The following is a 26,593-nucleotide window of genomic DNA, read 5'->3' as shown; positions in this document are numbered from 1 at the left end:
TTGGTTTACTCCCTCACGTATTCAGATAAGCCCCGCCCTCGTACGAATTACTATTAGCCAGTGGCCAATCGTAACGCAGGACGCTCGATCCGTACGGAGAAGACGTACTTGGAGTCCTGGCGCGCAGAGGGCGTGTTTTTTAGGAATACGGGCGTGTTTTTAAAACCCACCGCAGCTGAGGAGCAGCAGTTAATGTGGGCGGGCTGTTTGAAGTCACGTAAATAAAAAAGGGTTTGGCTCTGGTTGAGGAAAAAACGCGCTCACACACACACACACTCGCACACTCACTCACACACACTCGCCGAGTGTCCGAGCCCCGCCGTGCGTTATGAAGTGCGCGCCTGGATAAGCAGACCTGCCTGTGCTGAGCTGTGCTAAGCTGTGATGTCCTATGCTGAGTGTCTTCTTTGCTTCTTCACTTTGGATTTTAATTAGGATGAGTTTGGATATGCGCAAACGGGATAAAGAGAAGCCTTTTCCTGCCCGCAGAAGTAAAATAAAATAGGGTTTCGTCGACACTGGAGTTAATCCTCTCATTCCCTATGAAGAAGTCAAAAGTAAGTGAGCGTTTTAATAAATAAAGCTAACGCGTACTTTTGTTTTTAGCAGCACGAGATTTTAGACTGTAAGATCTGCTGTTTTCCACTGCGCGTGAGATGCAGAGCTGAGTGTGTGATCCTGTCGGAAGGAGAAATATCACACACACTCTATACAGTTTAAAAAGACTGGAGTATATATAAGAGGATGTTTTGGTGATCCATTAAATGCATGTTGCTTTGCATTATGCGCAGCAACCACGTGAAGCAGCCCATATTAATGTGTATATTGATTCAGCCACTCATCTGCACTGTCAGACTTCGGTCAGATTGCTTACAGCAACCATTTGCAGCAGCCCTGAGTGTCAGCAGTGTCCCATCAGCTGGTATTGCAGTACTGATAAAGGCCTGATCTGTTATTACAGACAGGCTGCTGTCATTTTCCAGCAGAGATTCGTCTTCAGTTCAGTTAAATAAATTGATCCAGTGGTTTTGTGCAGCATGACTGAATGTTGGAACTGGTTGTTATTCTCAGGCCTGTCTTTTTGTTGTATATATCTTGAGTCTGAAAAATGCTGTGCATCATTGTGCAGTAAGCTACGTTTATCACCAGTCAGTATAAGATAAATAGTATATAAAATTAACTTATATGTACATACTTCTTATTTATTTATTGTCTTGTTTTAAGCTACTTTTCAATGTTTTAGGAACACGATTTTTTTACTGTAAAAGCATGTCATAATTATTCATAATTAAAAGTAGTATTAATATTGTCTTTTTATGTGCATTCATATGAGGAATAGCATGGCATGGATAAGGTGGACCTGGTGCTCTACCAAATAGGTAGTATAACTGGAGAAAAAAGGCAACTTGAGATTCAGAAGATCTACTGGAAATCACATTTAGCTTCTCCAAAGGTGCTATTAAAGAATATTTAGTGCAGGGAGAAGTTTCCTTATGCACACTCTGGGTTTAACTGAAGGAGAGCATAACAGCATGATGTCTGTCTTCAGGAGATTGTGCAAGATTAACCTTTCTTACATGGAAAAGTCATTTTTATTCTCTTCAGCACAGAGTAACGTAATGAAACAAAGAAAGTTTGTTACTCTGTTAAAAAAATCCATAATGTAAACATCTTAAAAGTGCATTGATTATTTAGTCATTGTTCAATGATGAATACAAAACTAATTCATGTTTTTTTTTAAGAAAAACTTTGACTACACTAAGGTTATCAATATATATATATATGACTCGCTGAAAAAATACAGCAGATATAGAAGGTCTTTTACAAGTGAAGGTGTTACTTTTGCCATTGTCTGAGGGATAGATGTACGGTCTACACTGCGGATTCTGAGTATAAAACATCACACACAAATAATTCAGTATTCAGTGAACATCATTGAAAAGCTGTGAATCTGACTTTTCAGGACGTATAGACCCAGTCAGTAAATTAGATACATTTATCTCTTCTGAGAAATTAACTCTTTCTTTGTGTATGGATTTATGGATTTGGCTTTGTGCGGATTGCAGGACGCATCTTGTTGATTAAAGAGCTTTGATAATCTCAGGCCTCTTGCAGCCTGTAAATAACAATATTTAAAATTGTTATAATACAGTTTTAATATTGAGGTTATAATTGGTTGAATGGCAGATACAAATGCTTCAGGCTGTAGAGGATGATGATGAATTTTGGAATTTAATTAAGTGTTTCATGATTTGTTCATTTGTTAAAATGCAGTCTTATTTAAGCTGACAAACAGGTTGTTAGCAACCATTTGCCAGAGGGCATTAAACTTGGACCAGATGCAGCCTCAGTCATTAACGGCACACCAGTCAATACACTCAACATGTTACAGGCAGAGATATGAATCACTCCACTTCAAAACTCCTAATGCAAACATGCGGAAGTGTACTTGTGAACCATGGTCACTTGGGCATTTTGGAGCACGCTATTTCCTCATTATGTGTTACTAATTTTTGAGGCATGATTTGTTCTCCTCGCATTCACTCCTCAGTGATTCTTATCCAGACCTTAATGAATCAGCAGCTGCGTCAGTGTTAAGACATTAGGCAGGAAAACAGAAAGTGGCATGTGCTGTAGACGGTTGTTGCTTGAGTTTTTTTTCTTGCAACAAGGGTGAGTATAGAAATAATGCATAAAAATGAAAAGTCGCAAAGGTTGCTGCAATGGGTGCTCTTGCAATACACACCCATTCAGTGAGTGCTTTAGATTCCATCTACAGAAATATGTTTTTCACATTTAACTCTACAAAACAGAATACATTCTCTTATGTTAGGGCTGCACAATATATCTTTCAGCTTCTTCATTGCAGTGTGTGCATGCACAATAGTCACATCGCAGGATTTTCCTTATGTGTCACATAAGGCAAATTTAATCAAATTGACCAGACTTTCGCTGCCTGACACTGCCTGAAATTTTGCATAATTTTATTTCCCATGGAAAAAAACACTAGAAGCAGTTTATATCTGCCAATTACAATTTATTTATTTGTTTTGGACAAATGTTATGGAATGAAAAAAAAAAAAAAAAATATATATATATATATATATATATATATATATATATATATATATATATATTGCAGCTGTATTATATCTATATTATAAGCATGAACTAAGAATAGTTCTTCTTTTTCATCACTCATCATTTGATGCACCTTTATTTTAAGGAATGTAATTAATTCCCTTTATCTAGTGCCAGAAACATGACCTGTCACCTGATTGCATTGCGGTGAATTCCGTTATCTTGTAAAATCTTTATTATAACGTCATGAAATTGAAATGAGCCTCAGTTAGAATGACTTACAATTAAAACACTGAATAATAGTAAAGGCCTCTCTTTATTGAAGTCCAAACAAGAACTGCAGGGAACTTTTCTAAAGTGCAGGGGGTTACCCCAATACTAAGTTGCTGACAGGGCACAGATATGCTCTTGACCATATATGCTAGCATTCCAAGCAGGTTAAGCTTCAAACATCTATATATCCTTGAAAGATCTAAACAGAAAGGAACATTCTAAACTCTCAAACCTAAAGCCCCAACCACTGTTGATCTTTCATGTTGCTTTATGCAGACTTTACTGACTTAGAAGGACACTTGGTGTTGCTGAAGTTTTAAAATTCCTTGTTTTAACTGTGGAGGACATATTGTGGTGTCCTCACAAAGCCATCATTAAAGAAAACAAATGCAATCATCATCAGATATAAGAGCCCCATGGGGGACAGAGAGTTTGATTTCATCTCCTGACCATGAATTACTTGGACTAAGCTTAAATGCAAAAGATGACATGCCACAGGAAGTCAATATTGGTCTAGATTTAACTTCAAATTTGTCTGGGAATCTAGGTGGATATGTTATAACAAAGGTACAAAAGTAGTATCTCTAGTTTACTCTTATTGTAAACTGGCTCTGTGGGTAAATAAGAGGATGCACCAGGTCACTTATACCTGTCCAGAAAACTTGATTTTCTTGAAAACCTGAGATCCTGTCATTCTAGTTACACACTGAAGTTAGTTCTGAGCTCTAAGAATGGTTAAGAGTAGGAGTATGATAGGTAAGGCTGGATCTGCATGCTTATTAAAGACCTGTTTGGAGCCTTTCACTTGTTTTCCACATTTTCAAAGGAATGTTGGTGTTGGTTTTAATTTGCTTCAAACTATCATCTGTTGCCTGCTGGCTCTAATCCACTGAGTTTTAGGCACCCTTGTTTCTGGACTTGTTTGATGTTTGTCTTCACTAGTGTAGGCACACAGCAACTTGGATGGTCTGAAACACCTTACCCTTAACACCTGATGTTTTAATACCGTGTTTTCTTTTTGCCAGTTCACTTTAGCTATATTCATAGATATTTTGATTTCTGCATCAACAGTTATGCACCGATCAGCCAAAACTGGCAGGTGAAAAGGAAAAACATAGATTATCTGTTACAGTAGGACAATTTGAAGTCTTGCAAATAGTGACCTTCCAAGATTTTCTGCCTTTGAAGATTGTTAGCCTTTGAAAAAAAGATTTGTAATGTCCTTTTAAAGTCTTCTAGTGTATGGTTGGTATTAGGCAGCAAGCATAACAATCTGAGTCATTTTGACAAGCCAATTTGCGTCAGAGTCAGAACATCTACATATGTTTTCAGCATGTAGTGATCAGAACCCACCAGAAGTGCTCCAAAAAAGGACAACATGTCAAAGAACCACAGGTTCATAGCCTCCTAAGGCTTGCTGATTCAAGCTTAAAGGACTTGTGATTTTATTGTTATGATTGGTATCAGTGTATTTTATGTCTTTAACTCCCAGAAAATGCTTTTTTTTTACAGCTGGCAAAGCATTCAGTGCTAGCCTCTCAAAGTTATAATGTTTTATACGTTTTCTCTTTTTTTTTCCATTACAGAATTCTTTTAACTTAACTGTCTCCAGGCTTTGAGGCGTTTCAAGTAGAACTATTTACTTCTGGGAAAAGCGGCAACTGAAAGACCCTCTCTCTTCAGCAGTAGTAAATGCATTAAGCTGATTGTGATTCCCTGCGCTTTAAAGTGTCACTTTCTATGAGCAATCCGGTACTCAGGTCATGATTCATTTGGATCCAGCGGCTTGTTTGTCTTTCTCATATATGGAATAGAAATAACAAGCCAAACTTATGGTGTTTTCAAGATTGTGGCTTTACGCTTAAGCTTTTCTGATGTCTTAAACAACATAGTACTGGTAATTTGTTAAAATATAACTCGTTAAAAGTAAAATAACTTGTTTAAGTTGTAGTCCACAAATTCACAAATAATTTAAGGACCTTTAGTATTGAGGTATTGTCTTTTCTTAATTTCAGATTTGGGAGTTAAAATGACATTTTAATATGATTTGGCTTTTTATGTAAAACCCCTTTAACCAAATCTTTATATACAGTATAGTTCTGACACAAATGGCTTTTGTAAAATTAAATCTCTAGACATTTTTATTACTGCAGTTTATTTTCTTCTCCTATTATTATGTTTGCCCTGCTTCTTTATAAATTGTTCCTCGTGTCGATAAAAGATAATTATTTTCTAATTCAGTGCAACGTTTCATCATGGTTATTGTTTGGTTTAGTTGAAGCTTTCCTCTCATGCCATTGAAGTGCCACAGAGAATGTCCATGTTTAAATCTCCGATGTCCTTCCATCTGGAAAACCCAAAACCCAACAGTGGATGTCAAGCAGAGGAAATCATGTTTACGTCTGGACGGATAGATCTAGAGGAAGCAGCGTGTTTGTGGTGCAAAAGCGTGCGTTCTCAGGACATTTGATACTATGTTTATTCAGTTAGTCCGAGGACCTTTAAGTGCACCTGAGTGGAAACATACAGACAGAGTGCAATTTGCAGAAGCAAATTCGATTTAGACACTTTTTGAGTGGACATTGGTCTCTGTCTACATATGAGTGGCTGAAACGATTATGCTAGTTTTCCGGCCACTGATGCTGTTTGCTCTCCTGCATCTCTGGGCTCATGATTTGATGAAGCTGCTTTTCTACCCCCATGTTTTCAAAGCCAGAACAACTCTTGAGTCTAGCTTACAGCAGAATCATGTGAAATGTTTGCTTGTCTGGCAGACACTAACATACTAACATACAACGTTTGTACTCACAGAAAGCTATTTCAGCACATTATTTTACATGAGTTGCATTTGGGGCACTCTTCTATCCAGATGATTATATCTGAATCATGTTACGTATACAGGAGAATATATGCTGGGAGTCTTGCCCAAGTGCTCATGTTGGTGTAGTATAGTGTTCTTGCCTGGGCTGGGATGGTATTGTTATTACTCACTGTGCTAAACCTCAGAATAAAACAACTTAAACTGAACATAGACTACAGTGTTGCATGTTATTACATGTAATAACTAACTGTTTTTGCATTAACAGACATGCTTACAAGGTCCCTTGCTGGCCTAAATCCTTAAGCTTACTGACTGCTGTTGGACATCCAACTCTGCCCACATCCAGCCCCGCCCCTCGTTACGCAACAAGCCACACCCTTATTACATCCAAGGCCATGTCTGTGACCAAAATGGAGTCTTATTTACGTTCTAGGTACTATTGAGTCTGTCGGCCATTTTTCTATGAGTGTGCATGAGCTACATCAGCTATGAGCTACTGTAGTCTTGTCAGTAAGCAATCGAACACGGAACGCACTGGAGCCGACAGCGAGCGCTCCAAATCTGAATGTTCCAAATATAAACAAAACAGCATATAAGGATAATAAATATATCTTTTTACATGTTAATTAATCCAAAGAAAAATAATATTATTACTGTATTTTATCATTTATTACTTTCAAAAATATCATAGTTAATATAATAAGGCAGCAGAATTTAAGGGGTGCTTTTTCTGGAATTCTGCCTTTCTGTTAACCCAACATGAAATTTTATTAGATACAAATATTTGTGACCAACCATCATCTGTGTAAGTTTCAGAGATGTAATACTAACTACATACATGTGCCACTGTAAAAAAATAGTGATTCAATTCTTACACAAAAGGTTGTGAATGAACACCAAACCAAAAGTGAATTAACTACTAACTGATATTATTTGTAATAACAAAGTAAAGGCAGCGGAATCAAGTAGCAACAGTGGATGAATCTCACGGCGGGGAGCTGAATTTGGTACAACTGCCCCCCAATGTGGAGCATTGTACGCTCCTCAAAACAAAAATGTTGCTAGTTGATGTGGTCGGTGTCTGGACTGAGAAGGATATGTATGTATTAAAAGTGAGAAAGTCATGATGATCATGTTGTTTTTTGCAATGCAGTGTATAATTAATTGCACATGATTTTGTTTCTGTTTTACAGTCAATAGCTGTATTATTACACCAAATACAGTATATATTATCCCGCCAGAAAAGACAATGATAGCGATTTAAAATATATTTTTCTAATCATAGACTAATTATATAAAATGAAACAAAAGAGTAGTCTGCAAAACGTTATAAACAGCACTGAGAACTGTGACTATTATTAAATTTGCATAAGTTTGTTGAATGGAGAAGATTTTGATAAAAGTTCTTTAGAAAAGCTCCCAGCTGTACACTCTACAATTCATAACCAATCACTGACCACTGTAACATTAGTCGAAAATTGTTCAGTGCATATCATTAGTAGAAAAAGTACAATGTTGGGGTGGGCGATATGGCCCTAAAATAATATCACGATACATCATGGTATTTTCGCGATAACGAGACTCTTGACGTTATGACAAAACACTGAATTAAAAAAAATAAATGTTTCAAGAATACACTACTGAAAAAAAAATGAAAATTAAATTTCATTATTCCATACGATATGATAAAGCACACCCCTAACTGACATATTAAAAAATGTTATCAGATTTGTAACAGAAGGTAATGATCCTGAATGTCAGGATACTAATATTGCACTCCAAATATCTCCATTTATCCAGGAATAAAGTAAAATAAATGATACTGGACAGATTTAATCCAGCTCTAGTAGACATATAATGGTAAATGCGAACAGTGCTGAAAACAGTAAATATGTAGTACTCTAATGAGATAATTAGGGGTGGGTGATTATGGCGCCATATTTCAGGGTATAATATCATCCACGATATTCAAAATGTTGGTGATATTATTGCGTACGATACGATATGGCACAACCCCAGTACAATGTACATCCAAATAATGAATAACAGAATAATCAGTGTTAAAGTCTGTATTACGCTGCACAAGGTGGCGTAAACTAAGCGGAACTACATACTGTGCCTTAAACTAACAAGAGCACAGGAGTGGGCCTGGGGTTAGATGTGAGCCTTCCTGCAGGCTGCAGCGAGACCTTGTACTGATTTGATACAGCTTTGGTGCTAGATAACTCTGCCACTGAAGAAGCATTTGTCATAGATGCCCTGGCTGTCATTGTGGTGCAGTGATTTACAGCTTGATTTGCCTTCAAAGTAATAGCTGTCCAAACATTAAAGGAACCTCTCCCCTCATAAGACAAATGAAACATGGACTGCTCTTTGGAATTGCGTTATGCCAGACCTTGTTTTTGTCAATGAGATTACGGACTGAATAGAGCATTGTTCACTGTGAATCCAGTGCTGTGTCTGGAGAGCTTGCTAAGTTAATGATCCCTAACGATCAAAGTGTCTGCTGTGCGTGAATCAGGCACTTATCTGGCTCAGGAGCTCACAGGGTTACCACTGAACATCATCTTACAGTCACACAAAAGGGTGGAAAAGTGAAACTCTTTCTTTCCCACGTTATCTCTGTCCACATCGCACTCAGCTTCTGTTCAGTTACTTAGCCTAAGGTAGCATTGTGCCCGGTGCTTTGTTGTGCCTAATTTTGAAAAAAAAAAAAAAAGCTTCCAAAAATTGAAACAGTTTCCTGTTCTTTACCGTTGTTTTTTCTCATGTTCTTTATTATTTTTTTTTATTTCTACAGCCAACATATTCTGTTGAATGCTGTCTCTTTAGTCTGAGTTAAGACTAAAAGTTCTCATGCCACAGAGGATTCCCTCGAGGCAGGTCCATTTTCCTCATGTGTGACAATTCGAATCAGATGTACGAAGTTATTGCGAGAGCTGCAGAGAGAGGCAGTTATTCTTGTAGTTATAAAAAACATTAACAAGCTTAAATGAAGTGTAATTACATGAGCAGGTAAAGCGTAGTTTCTCATAACTGACTGAAGGCTCTATACGATATCTTTAAAAAGTACAGCAAAACGACACACGGAATCCCTCCCTCCAGTAAAGTTACGATCCAAGCAAATAAATGGAGCCCCTGTCCTTTTCACTCTTCACTCTCCCCTTCTGTTGGCTTTGTGTCTTGTCAGCTTGACCCTGTCAGAACCTGTGTTGAAGTACTTGGGTTCGGTTAATTTATGGTTGTTTAGAATTCCAGTGTAAGCACAGGTCCTGCAGTCAAACTAAACTGCCAAACTGTCTGGTGCACTCATTCCTTCCTGCTTTTCTAGTTGTGGTCTTATTAACCTGGTTTTCTTTGCTGGAATTCTTGAATTACCTTCCATTAGCACAGACATTGATTTATGCTGCATTGTTCCCCTGTCGGTAAATGACTTGTGCATTGAGTGTGGACTATGAGAATTGTATACAAAGATCTCCCTCAGGAATTTATTTACACACCAGACTGAAAATCACTACCCAAATCCATAGCAGATGGATGTGGTGGATCAGTGCTGGTCTCTGATCAGGGATTTACAGATCTAAGATACCGTAATGTTAACCCATTCATCAGCTAAGCATTTGTTTCTTATTCAAGGCAGGACTTTTCTCTTTATTCTCTCTCTCTCCCTTTCTTTATATATATATATATATATATATATATATATATATATATATATATATATATATATCCCTCTGCCCTTCTCTTTTATCTTTCTTTCGTTCATTAATGTCTGTTAAGGTAAAGTTTATTGCATAGTAGGGGCCTTCTGGAGTGCTCCTATATATGAGTCCAATAAAGTTCCATATGCTGATAAGGCCTATCCCAGGTTATTTATTTGCAGAAGTTGCAACTGAATTGAACTGGCCTTTAAATCAAGAGTAAATTTTTATAAAACATGTTCAATGATCAACTATATGAAAACAATATGAATGAATATGTTATTTACAGTTTTTGTTGGAAGATAATTGTCATTCAAAATCAGTGCAGAAGAACAAATGCCATTTTTTTTAAATCAGTGCATCTTCAAGTTCACTGCGCTTTATTAGGTATGATCATCTCTTACTGCAGAGATTTTAAGGGCTAAACTGTTTTGTTTACGCTTCCTTTTGGATCTTTGGCATTTAAAAACTGCTTTTCAGTCTCAGGCAGGATTGCTTTACACTTGCAGTTTAATTAATCTGTACTGTACTGGGTTTTAAAAAGCTGTAGTAGTTCTCACTAACTCTGGAATGAGATTTAGTATATTGTGATTTTCTATGCAGTAAAATTTAAAGCTCTATTTTTATGTTTATGTGATGTGTACATGGTCTAGGGTTGGGCGATATATCGAGATTTAAAAAATATCGATACATTTTCATATGAGATATAAGAAGAGACAATATTGTTTATCAATATAGACTACGCCGCGTTACAGGGAGCCCCGTCAGTTCTCCCGCTGTCTCTCTGTATAGCCTCAAATATCCCCGCCTCCCTCCCTCACTAAACACACTCACCCTCCTCTAGCCCCGCCCCCTCCCTCACTAAACACACTCCCCCTCCCCTACCGCAGTCAGCATCAGTCAGTCAGCAGAGCGGGGAGAGAGAGAGAGAGCAGGCGACAGAGAAACGGAGACAGAGAGACGGAGGTTTTGCAGTGCAGGAAACTCAAAGACCAGTCGCCTGCGTTCTAAATAAAGTGTGGCGCGCACAGAGGAGATACGAAGCTCATTCAGACGCCGTTCTCTATAAAAACACACAGTGACGGCAGAACCCGACTTTTCAGAAAAACGTCTCATGTTCTGAAGCATCACCACTGAACTAATCACTGATCTTTAGAGCAGACACCATCACTGTAACCTGAACTGACCAATCAGCTCCTTTACATGTGCATGAGAATAGACCTGACACCGTTTCAGCCCAGATTTAGGCTACTTTAGTTGGAAAAAAAGATTTAATTTGAGGAATTGTTTAATATATATATATATGTGTGTGTGTGTGTGTGTGTGTGTGTGTGTGTGTGTTTATAATTAGTATAATTTGAAAGTACTTTCAGTTGTTGAGGCTACTAATATACAGGATACGGCACTGAACTTTAAAAGTACCAATATAAAATTTGGAACGTGTAGCTTTGTCTCAAAAGTATATTTTTGATATTACCTTATGGGATAAAAAAAATATCGAGATATATATCGTAAATTGCAATTCGATATAGTTTTTGATCCATATCGCCCAGTCCTAGCATGGACCAACCTTAAAGAAAAACGTTTTCACCTCTAAAATAAAAGTGAAAAAAGTACTGAATGATCAGTACAGGCAAACCATTTCAGTGTTATTGATGTTTTAATGGATTTAGCTTGTTGGTGACAGATTTGTACCAAGAAACTTAGAAGAAAAGTAATTCAGTCCTACCTGGAAATACTGGTGCGTTCGCATGTAGTAACATATTCAAATAAACCAGTTACACTGCCATTGCCTTATTTACTGTCATTTTTTTACTGACACTCTGATGACTGATGTGTTTTATTAAGATCAGATGGATTATTACAGAAATAATATTTGAGAAGCTGTTTCTCAGTCTTAGTCATTTGTTTTTTTGCACGCACCAAGAAAAAGTAACTCTTTTCAGTTTCTGGAATATACAGTGTAACAGTTTCTGTTTAGTCAAATGTTCAGCTGTGGCCCTGTAATATATTGTACTGAAATCACATTTGACATATGTTCCTAGCTCAAAATGCGTAGTTTTATATTACAAGAATGTAGATGTTTGGCCTCTGGAATTACTCCTTTGCCTGAAACATGTATTTTTAGTACAGAGGTCAAGTCCCAGCAAAGTCCCAGTTGTACTCCATCCATGTCTGCTCTCCCTTGAGTCAGTTGTTAATATTTGTCTTGCAGTCCATTAAAATGGCAAATGTTAAACAGGAATGGTTCATAGTAGGTTTTAGTTTCAGAATAGCAGTTTAGAATGCTTTCAAGTGATATCCATGATATGCTAAATCAGGGCTTAATCATTTAATTAATGGCACCTTTAACAAATGAATATTATCTGTTTTCCACTGGTCTTCGTGATTGTACGCTTGATAATGGTAATATGTAGGTACAGTAATGTTAATGATAAAAAAACAAAAAAATAATCAGTTGAATTAGCATTGCTGTATTTTGCTTCGCTTGGTGAAGAAAGATTACAATGACACTGTAATACTATCAAGATGCAGACAGTAGGACACAATGTGGAGGTTTCTGTTGACAATTAGTGTTTGTCCAGCTGAAAATCAAATGGGAAGTGCTACTGAATCCCAACCAACAAGTAAGAGCTTCCAGCTGCACACACAGGCACCCAAACGGATTGGGTTTGAATTTGACCCAAAGTATTAAAGTAGAGAAGAAATTAGAACTGTAATTCTTTCATCATGTTTGTTTATCCAACTGTCTCTGAAATCAGCGACAGTCACGGCGTGACTAGGCCAATTAACATGCCAAGACTGTCTCTGATTTTACAGATAGCAGATGAAAAATCGATGAATTTGGCGTTTAGTTGACTTTGTGAGGCAAAAGCTTCTGTGTGCAAAACTGATACGCTTGTGTTCTCAATGGTCCAAGCATGAGTTACAGCCATTAGAGTTTTTCCTCAACTTCTTTTGGTTCTCCAGGCTTGCTTTAGTGGCTAAAAGCCCTTTGCCCCCTTCTTCCTGATATCTTGTGAAGTTTAAGTGGGACATTCAACTAATCAGGGTTAAGAGCAGAATCTGTGCGCTGTTATGTAACGTGTTCATAGGTCTGTAAGGAGCCGATACAGGGCAAGGGCATTAGGCCTAAGCTGCTCAGCTTTACCACCAGTACCTGAAAGACTTCAGAAGGCAGCACAAAAAAACTGGATTTGGTCAGACAGAGGCAGTTTTAATCATAATTGCTTTAAATCATTGTATAATGTTATTAAATTAGCATGTACATTTATTCATGAATAAATTATAACAATGCCTGCTGTGTTTATGATGCATCACACCAGATGGGATGATGTGTAATTGCGATTGCAATCAAAAAGTTCAGTGCAGATGATGACTAAACCTCATTAGATCAGTCAATCAGATGTATTTAAGTGCTTATCTGTTGGGTTGCTTTGTTCTTTTTCAGATTTGGATACGCACCTGTGTCCATTTATTACTCTACATCACAGTTGCTGCTTATTCCAGGGAAATTGGAAACCCCATAACAGATGACATCAAGAAGATTTCATTGCTGGTAAGAGCCAAGTGTTCAATGTTGTGGTGAGGAAGCAAGTGCTGCTCGTAGGTTTAGTTTGTGATTCAAGTAAGAAGTCTCTGTAATGTCTCTGTAATCCATGTTTTTGACAGATAGCTTGAATACTTTTTCATATGTTGTAGGGAAAAGGTGCAGCTCTTATTGCTTCAAAGCAAGTTCACCATGGCGGATTTGGAACAAATGCATTAAAGAACAAAGGCAGAGCAGAATCGATGAAAACATGGCTTCTCTGGAGACTCTTTGCGTAGTGCAGACAGTTTATTTCTCCATTACACATGCTTATGTAAGGTGTAGTCTGTGATTTTCAGAGCATTTTTTAGTGTACACACTTCCTAATAACATATTTTGTTCCAGCCTTTGATGTTGTTTGCCTCAGGCTTTCTTCATTCTGAATGTGTTGTTTATTCTATTAACTTCTTTCCTCCCAGAGTGAACCTGTAATCACATGGTTCTTTTATATAAGGCAATAACATCAGAGTTTAATTATTTTAATTATTTCTGAGTAAACCCGCCCTTAATCTGCGTGAGCCCAGTCTAGCACTCATCTGTATCCGACCATTTCTGACCTTCATTTAAATGCGGCAGCAATTTGTACTACTTCCCTAAAGCCCGTGTTTACAACAACGACGTCAGATAACTAATTGAAGCCATTAACTGATGCCATTAAGTTTCAGAGTACTGTCATGTGCAGATACCCTCCTTTTACCCACTTAGTGCTCATAGCTCTGGTCTGTTTATAGCTAATTTGTTACTACTCTGCTGGTAGAACTGCAGGTTCTAAAAGGTCTAAAGAGAGTAAGAGCAGAATAGGAATAAGCAAAACAGCAGCAAGCATATTTTATGAGTACATGGAAGTCGTTAGCTAATAGGTAACATGCTTGTGAATCTTAGTTCACGAGGCTACCAAGGCACGCATGTGTTAGAGGAAACTACAAGCATGTATGCGGTTGCTTAATGGTAACTTTTTTTAAGCTTGCCGCCTGTTAAAGCTCTTTTCCATATGCGCCAAAATCCAGGAAAATGTTGTTATTATGAAAGACACTGGCAAGAGCTGTTTTTCTTTTCTTTCCATCAGAAGCAGAATATACCAAAAGATTACAAGATCACAATCAAGTACTTACCTGAAGAAGTGGTGAGTTATTAAACCCTTTAAATGAATTAAACCATTCTTATTGCAGTTACTGTTGTTTTTAAAGTCTGATAAAGTGAAACTGTTTTTCTCCTCCAGAGTGGAACGTGCTGGGTGAATCTAAATGTATTCCACTTGGAGGAGAGCTTAAAAGTCCTGGCCCAGAAGTTTGGGAATATTTCCTCCAATAAAGACAATATAGAGACTTTTGTCCAAATGTTGCGTGAGATGCGGTTTCATATTGGACACACCTTGGTGAGTCGTCATTCATCTCTAATTGACAGGAGATAAGATGCTAATTTATGCTAACACGTTTATGGTATTTTTATGACCGAGTGGATTGTAATCTGATGAAGATGACTGAGTGATTTCTTTTCTGTTGTAACTGTCAGTAACCTCCCAGGCTAATCTTGATAACCTTTACCCTGTGTCTGTAAAACAATCAATTCGAGACACATTGGACAATTTGGTGGTTTCTTTGGAATGTTGGTTACTTTGAAATGTTGAGCTTCTTTGATGATATACTTACAAAAGTTTCTAAAGTTAGTCATCACCCTATATATGCAATCTCTGAAGTAATTGCTTACTTAGATCTGCATTGCTGCTCAGCTTTTTATGCACCAAGGTCAACACCAGCTTGAAATTACAAAGAATTCCCTACTTTATTGTGATTGAATGGCCTGCATATTGTCACTGTCTTGGAAAATCCTTTTTCTGCAGCATGTCCTTTTTACAGAAGAATAAGCTATCATTTTAAAAACTCCAAAAACAGTAATAAAATAATATGTTGGTGTTGCAGTTGCATGCTGTTTGGTGCAGTGTAGTGTGTATACATAAAACTACTGTTCTGCTAATGTGATACATAGCATACATAAAAAATTGACCAGAAGCAACTTCACCGTCCAATAATTTGGTATGGCAAAAAAGAATAGTTTTTCCCAGTTTCTAGTTTTTATTCTGTCACTCACAATCTGAATTTCATTGAAAATAAAAAAAGATTATTTTTAATTGATTCTCTATTTTTTTTATTTTTGCATCTAGTAGTGTGAGTTGCTGCTGATTTCTGCCATCAGTTTAGGGAAGAACATCAGAAAGTCAAGAAAAAAAAAAAAAAAAATATATATATATATATATATATATATATATATATATATATATATATATATATATATATATATATATATATATATATATATATTGTGAGAGGTTGTAAGGGGGAGAAACTGAAAAAATAAAAAAATTGAAAAAATAATAAAAATCTATTTATTTTGTAGTATTTCAAATTGGACAAAAACCTGAACTGATAAATGTTATATATACTCTTAATACTCTTAAAATAAACTCTTGATGGTCAGAGAATTTGAAACCATTATTGTAATCAGTGGGATTTGTCTCATGTTTGCATTTTTTTAAGTAAACAAAGAACATTAAGTTTTATGTAAGTGACGCTTCATAAAATGTCTTAATATTATCTATATGCTTTTATTAATTCTGTAAAATTCCTGCAAATATTTGCTCTCATGCAGTTGGGGAGAAAATAGCTTGAGACAAGAGTGACAAATTTTGTTTTGGCTGTCTGGTTTATGCAAATGAATTCAACTGACTGCGAGATTAGACTCTGCAGTAACTGAGGGACAGAAGTTGAACAGTTCTTTGGTGTGAAAATGAGCTGTTTGATCAAATATATTGACATAAAATAAGGCATTACATGCAAAAATAAGCTATTGTTTAGGTTGCAGTATAAGATAGTAGAACTGGCCGTTTTATGTTCAACATGTTATTTTTCAATATTGGAATCATCTGTTATTCTGGGCTGGCATCCAATCCAGGGCAGGCCCCAGGAACATTTCTTTCTTCTAAAAAAGCAGATCATAAAAGAATGCTTCACCCAAAAATACTAATGTGCCTGACAATGAAAGAAATCTCATGGATCCCTGTTTTAGCATAATCTTATTAGTGTGGGCTTAATCAAGCTTTTCTAGCTTGCATTCTTCAAACACTAGAATGTTTATGGCACCGTATTTGTTTGGTGCTTCAACAAGATAAATGTTTTCCTCCTGTGCTGAACAGTATTTTTTGTGCTGCAATCATCACGGCAGGCTTAAATACTGCATTAAATGTGCTGTTTTGTCAGATTGTCATGGCAACTTTGGGGGAAGGGGGTATTTACTATCCAATGGCACATTCAACCCATTTTACAAGAAGCAGTATAATGGATGTAAAACCAGATCCCTTTACAAGTAAAATAGACATCATTAAAAACAGATGGACTTTACTGCATTAGCGCTAATGCATTTTGTGTTTAGATGACAAACAAGAAAACAATGTGCAATTAGGTTATATTTTTACCCTGCTTGCACCTCGCTGTAAATTATTCGTTTCTGCATTGACATGTGTCAATCAGTCATCTAAAATATTCTGTGCACTTTTGGCTATTGTTGGATACGTTTTGACCAAGGTTTGAATAGAATGTCTCACAAAAAATTGTATAAAACATTTTATACACTAATGGAATATAATATATAATATACATATATACAATATTCAGTATCCAACAAAAGTGGGTACATCCCTCACATCTCTGCAAACTTTATATTATATCTTTACCTAAGACAACATTACAGAAAAACTTGGATATAACTTCTTCAGCTTGTGTTGCCCTATATATTTACTGCTACACACAACAGCTAAAGTCTAAGGACTAAGCACTAAGGCATTGACTCAGGACTGAAAGCGTATTCACGTCATGCATGTGATCACACAAACCTGACAGTTCTTGAGTTCTCAGTACAGTGCTGGGCTGTGTGAGTACAGGTCTCCTAGAGATCTTTAGCATCTTCTGTCACCCCTATGGAGTCTGTTTTTGACCATTTGTCCAGGATCATGCACACCAGTAGCCTGCTGTCTCTGTTCCTCCTCACATAAAGAAACAGATAACGGTCCTGCTGCTGGGTTGATGCCCTTCTCTCCTCGTGTAACAACATGTGTTTGGCATTGTATTCTTGAGACTGTGTTGAGAGACACAGCAAAGCTTCTTTAAACAGCATGTATGGATGTGCTGTCCTGGAGGGGCTGGACTACCTGTGCAACCTGAAAGGCTGCAGTTACCACCTCATGCTACCAGTAGTGACGAGGACACAAAACTAGAAAAGCATCAGCCTGAAAGGATATGATAAGGAGAAAGTATGTGTCTGGACTTCACCTGCAAAACCATTGCTGTTTGCCTCTCTGATCCCCTTTTGTCACACGCTTGTGCATTCTTTAACTGGCTTTGTGTTATACCGTGGGAATTTGGTGATAACTTATTTTTTTATGTGCAGTGTATATTGATTTATTTTATATTTAGTTATTTTTTTAATAAAATGGCACAGCTTTTTAACAGAAAAATATTTTTACTTTTATGAATAAGATTAAAATAAATACATAGAGCTGGTTAATGGTGAAGGTATAGGGATGAGGAGTCATCTTACAGGGAGAACTGATTTATTATAAGCTCCTTACCAAAGGTTTGCTTGCTTTAATGAAAAGTCAGCCAAAATAGGTATGAAATGAAAACCTATAAGAAAGAAGTAGCCTGTTGCACGGCTAAGTGGTTCATTTTCAGCACTTTCAGAATTCTCCTTCGTTGCTTTGGTAAATATCTCAATGCCATGCCAATATACTTATTTTGCTCACCTCTTTTTGTTCTTGTTGTTTTTGAAGCTGGATTTGCTTTAGAAATGGCAGATATGTTTCTCCACTTGTGCTCTCAATTCTCTTTTTCCAGGATCAAACCATTGTGTAAAAAAGAGTGGGGGGGGGGGGGTGGTGTTTGTTTACATTTTGGCAAAAACAAGATTGCAGAAGAAAATGGCACTGGTGCTGGCAGCATTTCTCAGGAATCTTAACCCATTCTTAATGGGGAATGTCATTCAGTTCAAGTCAGTAGGATGTGATGGCCTCTCCAGAATCCTCCAGGTGGAATGTTTGAGATAACTGTCTTTTGGAAGGTCCAATGACGTTCAAGCTTCAGCTACCTCACTGGAGGCATGACATTTTTCCTTAGGCTCTGCTGTTACTTGATTGAATCCATCTTCCCCTGCACAGGCTGCAGGTTTCAGTGCCAGAGAAAGCAAAGCAGCCCCAAAGCATCACCAAGCATATGGTTTTCAGCAAATGTGTCTTTATTACTTCTTCAGATATGTTGAAAATCCATGCAACTAAGAATGAGGAGTTAGGTTTCATCCTGCCCCATAACAGAATGGCAACACTTGTGGATAAATAAAACAAACATATGGCTAATATAGCAGCAATTAATAAAAGTGGCATTTCTCATTGAATTTTAAGAAACAACCTGTTATATTGGTCAAAGTTAGCTATTTAAATTATTTCATTATTTAACTGGTTTACTGCAAACAAAAGTCACCTTACAAAAACCTAAAAGAAAAAAAAATTAGCGGATGCTTTTTTTAAAGTTACTTACAAATAATGTACATTAGCAATAGAGGACATAGAAGTTCAAGGCAAAAACATTTTGGCAGTGCCTAAGGGAGACCAGAGGGGAAATACGTCTGATCTGATAGTAGAAGTTAGTTTGTTCCACCATTGGGGGCTCTGTATTTGGACAGTCTGGATAGCTTTGTGTGAATGTTAGACCTAGGCAGCGTTCACTGGAGGAGCGCAGCGGCCGTGAGGTAACATAAGCCTTAAGGAGCCTGCTCTTTCATCAACTGTAACCTTGTAGATTTGCTAATAAACCTATAAATATATTAATAATAATATGTGTGTGTATGATTGTGCACATTGTATCTGCCACGTTATAATGTGGTATGGCCAGGTTCATCACAGCAGTGTATCTCAAGTCATTACAGACAGTATGCTTGAATAATTTGTGGTTTGTATGTTTCTGTGCTTCAGGAGGATGATATGCAGCAGTTTGAGTGCCACTACAGAGAGGAGAAGTGGCTAACAGCACGCTACTTTGAATTTGTGGAAGGCTTTTTCAATACTGCCAATTCTTCGAGAGAAGAGGCAGGCTGTGATTCCCCCCCTTGTCCCACAACAACAAAAACAACAATATCAACAACAGTAACAGCATCAGTGACACACCATCATTCACGAGGTAAAACAGTAACTTTTCATTAACATTTCAGTCCATACGTTTTATAAATCCCTAATATGTGGAAATATACAGAAGATTTTGTCTATTTCTCATGGAACATCAGTGTGACATAGAGAAAATCAGGAATCATAAATTAAAAAAAAACTGTACAGCACTGATGTGCGGTATTAAAGCATTTATTTTTTATTACGGTCATGCAAAAACTGTATTTAACAATCTCCATTTTTGCAGTTTTATCCTTCTGACATGATCTGAATCAATATAAATATAACAGGAATGTAATTAAATGTTTGTATTAAAGAGTTTCACTCTCTAAGATACGAGGTTCTTTCATGAAAGAGATGATATTTCGTGTCATTTTTTAGAAACTGATTGTAAATATTCTGCTGTTAATGGTTACCATTTTTTCAACAAGAAAAAGAAATAATAACAAATTCAATTATTTACAATAAAAAAAAAAACATTTTCTATATATTTCACCCATAAGAAAGGCAGGATACCGGTGTGTCAGTAGTCTTGTGTACCTGGTACAAAAAAAAAACATGAAATGCAGCATGGTCTGTGTCAGCCCCATTATGACCATAAGTTCAGCTGAGCTTGAAAACCTTGCCGTGCTCCCTGGTGGACCACATGAAAAGAAGAAAAGAGCCGCCACACAATTGTCAATGTGTTGATTACTGAGCAATCTTCTGATCTTCCCAAACACAGTCTCTTTCTCTACCAGAGCCAACACATTGGATCTTTTGTGGGGCTGAAAAGAAAAGGGGGCCATGATGGACTCTAGCTTCTCACAATGAAGCATTTTCATGTACGTGTATTAATGCTCCACCCTTTCTTTTCTTATTTTCTGTCTCTCCCTTCTTACAGGTAGTTCATTTGCACAGAACAGCACTGCAGAAAAAGGTGAGCCATTACTTAAATCTAAGTGTGGACATGGTGACTTTTTACTTGTTCAATCTGGTCACAACATTTTTTTTATTGTGGGAAAGCTTTCAAACGCTTTCAGCCACATGACATTATGGATTCTGCATATCCAGATCATACTAATTTGTGGTCACAAAACAAAAATCCTGTAGCTAAAACGTTAAAAAAGGCAATGGCCTTTTGCTCCTCAGCTGTGCGTTCTGTACTTTTTAATTTAAAGCTTGGTATAAGCGCTCAGGCCAGCACTGCTGCTGCGGTATTAAACTCTCCTGGCAGCATCTTTGCAGATTTACTGTGTTTACCTGGCTGCCTACAAGGTCAGTCGACTTTCACGGTAAAGTCAAGCTGTCACTTTCCTCTGCCCTGCCTGATCAAGCTCCCGCTTTAAGATTCGGAGAGACAGGTGAGAGCCTTTAGCTGAGTGAGTGAGCCAGCACTGACGCATATCCGCTTTACCTGCAGAGGCTACAAATCAGAGGATTCTTCCAGAGGTGTTGGAGAGGAGCCTCTTGTCTCTTCTCTTTATTCCTCTCATTGGTGTGGTCTTCCTGCTCATCTGGAAGGTATGTAACTCCTATTCCGGACAGTTCTGTTCATTTCTTCACTCTTTAAGGCTTTAAATATACATCTTGGATACATAAAGGGCCTATGATTTCTCATTTTATTAGCTGAATAAAAGCTGTAGATTTGTAGATTCAGTGACACTTTATAAAAATGAATAAAAGAGTGCCTTCAGGCTCTCTTAGAGGATCACAATTACCATGACATACAGACAGTTAGCTGACAATTAGCTAACTATGCACAATATTGCTGAACAGTGTTTTAGAAACTGTGTGGTTTAGGCTTAGCATCTGATGTTGGTAGGCTTCAGTCACACCACTGGTTATAGGTTAATTTTCTTGTTTGCATTGCAGGTGAAATCCAGAAGAAATGACCCACCCGTGCAAAGGAGTTCAGAAGGCCCTCCGCTGTTTATTGGAGCTGAAGCCAGCGCGCCACCATTAGATGACATATCAGAAAAGTAAGAAAAGTCTAGAACATGTCAAACTACTGGAATGCTTTTAGAATGTACCATGCTTTAAAAAAAAACTTGAACAAGACATTGCAGTCACTATTTCTTCTGTTTCTTATTTTTGTTTTTTCACAGGAACAGATTAACCTTGGTCAGAGAGGTTTAAATCTTCAGTCTTCGCTGTCGGTGAGATGCATTTTCCGATTTTTATAACAACTGCACTCGTTTAAAGGATTATTTGGAATCAAGAATTCTGTTCTTCACACTCACAGTGTTCATCTGTTTTACAGACAGAAGAGAGATACTCTCAGCTGCAAGGGACATGTGCTGGCCTCAAACAAAAGAACTGCCCATTGAGTTTCAATGCTTTTTCTAAGAACAGTGACTGGACCTTTTTTTGGAAGGTTGGGTGGGGGTTTGGTGGGGGAGAAAAAGTGACAATGTCACGGTCAATGTATGGCAGGCTTGTTTTTCCACCTGAGGATTTGCTGACCACCACCATGAAAGCAACAGGAGACTGTGCAGGAAGATTGCAGCACGTTGCACTGTATTGCAGTGCACAGAGATCCTTTGGCCTTTCTGGAACCATCTGGAGGTGTGGCACACTGAAATGAGGACTGCAAAACACGTTTCTGCCTGATGTGCTTGCGAGTTTTGGGCCCGGCGCCAAATGGGCCTGAGCGTTCCTGAATAAGCTGGAGGGAGTGGAGCAAGAAATGACTACCTCCAGTTTACGTTGGTCCTTTTGCCTCCTGCGTCATCTGTCGTAGAGCTCTGTCGCTCTTGGTTTGGGCATCCAGCTAGACACTGCTTCATCCTTGAGTGATTTTAATCAGTAAAGATCTTCTTCTGTAACTGTATCATCTGAATTGTGTATCATTTTTATTGTTACTTAACTGGTGGTGTGGACTTAATTTATTTATTTTCTGATTATGTGTCTGCAAGAGAATTTGCTGCTCCTGCATGGAAATGTATAGTGATTAAGAAGATCTTGTGGACAAAACACTACATTTGTATGCCATAATGCTTAACTGCACCTCTGCTGCAACCATCAAGCTAACTCTAGTTAACCCTTGAGTTTTAAACTACTGTTTAACACTTCTCAAGACTTCTGCCGATATTTACTTGATGCTTCCCATTCACACAATTTCCTTCATAATATATATAATCATAAAAAAACATTTTTGTTTTCATTTGATACTTCTCTGAATCTATGTTTGCAGTAGGCCTGAAGTTCAGAACCCCCCTGTGATTCAGTTCCTTTGGACATGATGTCACTACTATGAATCTTCTTTCAGTGTTTTAAAATCATGTAGAAAATGGCTGCTAATCGTATAGAACATTCAGCGTTGGGTTTTGTTGTTTGTTTTTTATGGGAATCAATTCTGTGTTCTGTTCCTAATAGTTCCCATCTGCATTTGTATGTTACATATTGAACAGATTGTGCTTGCGAGAGAATGGACAAAAGACACATCAAACCAACCCACTATTTATGGCAGCGCAGCTCCGAAGGCTTTGTACGTTTATCTCCAAATATAAGCTTGTGTAACTAAAGCATTATTCATAGTTATGCAACACAAAGGTAACCATTTCTTATGAGAAGTCTTTTGTTGATACAAGAAGAGTCTGTACATCACAGCAACTCTCATCTTACAAAAGGCAATACCTTCATCATTTTGTGCCTTTTGTAAACTAAAACTAGTGTCCCCAACCACAATTATTATTGTTATTATGGATATGCAGCCATATATTTATTCCAACAAGCCCTGTAAGTTAAGAGCATCTTTTAAGCAGTGTTGTACTATTTCCATCATAAATCATTTCAGTCAGTCGTCAGTGAAACACATAGCTTTAGGCAAATTATGACTCCTCAGAATGGTTTCTTCTGTTAGTATGAAATGGTAGTCTGCATGCTCTTGTCTCTACTGTTGTTTAAAAAACGAACATGTACATATTGATTTTCTACAAAATAATACATTTCAAATGAAGTGCTGAGATCATTAAGTTGTAGTTCATGCCCTGAACATGTCTGCATTCTCCAGCTGGTTGTAATGATCTTTATGGGAATGACCTGTTGCCTGCTTCTATGCGGTTTACCACTTTGATGATCCCAAAAGAAACCTGTTGCCCAGGCATACCATTAAGTTTCCTCTGAAGCCAAAATGCGTGAATGTGATTTGTGACAGTGGGCGGTAGTAAGTGAAGTCTACCAATTATGAAAGTTTACAGCCTTATATGCAGTATGGCAGTGACTCAGATTCCTCTTACATCTATCTTCTGCTTCATTAGTGCTGGATGAATCATATCAAGTACTCAGTTTAAGAATATTGGCATCATAAGTGGGCTCAGACAAAATGCAGGACCACCATTTAATCTACAGTGGTATGAAAAATGTTGGGCCCCCCTGATAATTCTCATGATTTTCCTTTTGTAAATCATTGGTTGTTTGAATCAGCAATTTCAGTTAAATATATCATATAGCAGATGAACACAGTGATATTTAAGAAGTGAAATGACGTTTATAGGATTTACAGAAAGTGGAATAATTCTTTAAACAAAATTAGGCAGGTGCATAAATTTGGGCACCTTAACAGAAAAATTACATCAATATTTATTAGATTCTCCTTTTACAAAAATAACAGCCTCTACACACTTCCTATAGCTTTCAATGAGAGTCTGGCTTCTGGTTGAAGGTATTACAAAACATCGCCAGTTCAGTCAGGTTTGATGGTTTCTGAGCATAAACAGTCTGCTTTAAATCCCACCACAGATTTACAATAATATTCAGGTCTGGGGACTGAGATGATCATTACAGAACATTGTACTTGTTTTTCTGCATGAATACTTTAGAAGATTTTGAGCAGAGTTTAGTGTTTAGTGTTTAGGATCGTTGTCTTGTTGAAGTATCCAGCCCCGCCCCAACTTCAAGTTTCTCACTGATTCTTGAACACGGTTCTAAAGAATCTGCTGATATTGACTGGAATCCAAATAAACCCTGAACTTTAACAAGATTCCCAGTACCTGCACTGACCACACAGACCCACAGCATGATCACTGCATTACACTTCCATACAGCCTCTCCTTGTGTAAAGTGCGCTGAATAGCTGAATGATGCACAGTGACTCCATCTGCAGCAAGATGATGATGTAGGTCTTTGGAGCTGGTCTGTAGGTTGACTGTGGCTGTTCTCATTAAGATTTTTCTTGATCTTTCAATTCGGGTCTTAACTAGAACTGTGCCTGTGATCTTCCATTTCCTCACTGTGTTCCTCACAGTGGAAATTAACAGCTGAAATCTCTGAGATTTGAGCTTTTTTTATCCTTCCTCTAAATCATGATGTTGATCAATATTTGTTTTCAGGTCATTTGAGAGTTTTGTGTTTTGAGGCTACAATGTTTCCACTCTTCAGAGAGGAGAAAAACTTGCAGTTGGCCGCCTTAACCCTTTCTCTTAATTGGGTTCACCTGTGTATGTAGTTCAAGGGTCAATTAGCTTACCAAACAAATTTTGTGTTCTAATAATTAGTGCTAAAGGTATTCAAATCAATAAAATTACAAGGGTGCCCATGTATGCACCTGCCCAATTTTGTTTAAAGAATTATTGCACACTTTCTGTGAATCCTATAAACCTCATTTCACTTCTCAAATATCACTGTGTTCCTCTGCTAAATGATATATGTAACTGAAATTGCTGATCCGAACAAACAATGATTTATAAAGGAAAATCATGAAAATGATCAGGGGTGCCCAAACAGTTTTATACCACTGTAGAAAACAACTTTGCAATGTTACAGCGTGTATGCTCACGTGGTCAAGTGATATGTTGTGTTCAAGTTGTAAGATGGCTTAGTTTGTGCCTGTGTACTCATCTTGTCAGAGGAAAAAAAAGTCAGCTCGGTCCTGACATTCAGGAAGTTCAGTGGTGATTTGAGGTCGTGTGAGTGGGAGTTCCTTCATTTGTAAAGTAAAAGAAAAAATAAACAGCACAGAAATGTTGTGCCAGTGGCTGGATAAAAGTAAAAAATGAGGAAAGTTTGTACCAGTGTACTAATCATCAAAAACATTGTAAGTAAAGCTCAGCAGATATAAAGTTGTTTCCTATTTGACTCTTGCGTGGATACAGGTTGTGAAAGCTGTGAAACATTGTGTGATGGCATTACCCGTTTTTCTAGCCGCCTAAGAGCCTCTAAAACTCCAAACCTGTGGAGAAGTATGTGACACAGGCTTACGACCACCGTCTTAAAACCAATCATAGATCATTTGTTACATACGAGCCCAACAGGGAGAAGAGAAACTGTGTGATGTTCAGCACATCTCATCAGCCGTGTTTAAGTCCAGCTTTATATTTATATATTCCTGCATGTTTGGTCACAGAACAAGGCTCTTAGTCAGGAAGATAGTCAGGGTGCCAAACGCGAATAAGTAATTGTGGCCCAAGTGATAACTGGGTGACAGTCTACTGTATTCTGTATTTTTATATGAAAATATGCATATAATGAAAATATATGTACAAGATGTGAATAAAGAACATTTATCCAAAAAGAACTTTGCCTTGAATTGCTTGGATTATCATGACCACATACCTGTGATATAAAAGTAACTCACATCATAAATTGTAAACTTATTTACAGGGTTCTTGGTGATAGATGCAAATGGCAGAAATGACAAGACTGCACACTGTGGAATGACAGGCATATACTGTATGGGACTATAAGAAGCCCTCAAGGATTCTAACAGATCCCATTAAACATCTCTTTTTTTCTTCTTTTTTTACTTTTTAACCTGTTTAAAGAGTTTAATACTCAGACAGTTTGTCACTAACCTGGGACAACTGAGATTCTATTATACTAATGTCAAGATCCAGTTTGGTTCAGCCAGCATTTGGATTTATAATAATAAAATAATATCAAAAGCACCTTTTTATTCAGTACAGATATAGAAGAGAATGAGAAGCAGTAGAGGTTTTATTTGG

At 37.4% G+C, this 26,593-nt stretch overlaps 1 protein-coding gene across 1 annotated transcript; it reads left to right on the top strand.

The window, feature by feature from the left end:
* Nucleotides 1–247: 247 nt before the first annotated feature.
* Nucleotides 248–26,166, top strand: kitlga (kit ligand a). Its single transcript, XM_022683919.2, has 10 exons — nucleotides 248–557; nucleotides 13,328–13,435; nucleotides 14,532–14,588; nucleotides 14,685–14,840; nucleotides 19,482–19,686; nucleotides 20,554–20,589; nucleotides 21,073–21,173; nucleotides 21,525–21,631; nucleotides 21,758–21,808; nucleotides 21,913–26,166. The coding sequence occupies exons 1-9, from the start codon at nucleotides 543–545 to the stop codon at nucleotides 21,786–21,788; spliced, it is 816 nt and encodes a 271-aa protein (XP_022539640.1). The 5' UTR covers nucleotides 248–542; the 3' UTR covers nucleotides 21,789–21,808; nucleotides 21,913–26,166.
* Nucleotides 26,167–26,593: the final 427 nt, after the last annotated feature.

Source organism: Astyanax mexicanus, chromosome 10, assembly GCF_023375975.1.
Source record: "Astyanax mexicanus isolate ESR-SI-001 chromosome 10, AstMex3_surface, whole genome shotgun sequence".
Taxonomy (NCBI): domain Eukaryota; kingdom Metazoa; phylum Chordata; class Actinopteri; order Characiformes; family Acestrorhamphidae; genus Astyanax; species Astyanax mexicanus.
Note: the sequence above shows the minus strand (reverse complement) of the source record. Positions and strands in the feature narration are given on the sequence as shown.

Excerpts from the sequence above, each read along its gene's own strand:
- kitlga (XM_022683919.2), top strand. Across the intron at positions 14,841-19,481 it reads TTCATATTGGACACACCTTG|GAGGATGATATGCAGCAGTT; the intron begins GTGAGTCGTCAT and ends TCTGTGCTTCAG. Across the intron at positions 21,174-21,524 it reads TCTTCCTGCTCATCTGGAAG|GTGAAATCCAGAAGAAATGA; the intron begins GTATGTAACTCC and ends TTTGCATTGCAG.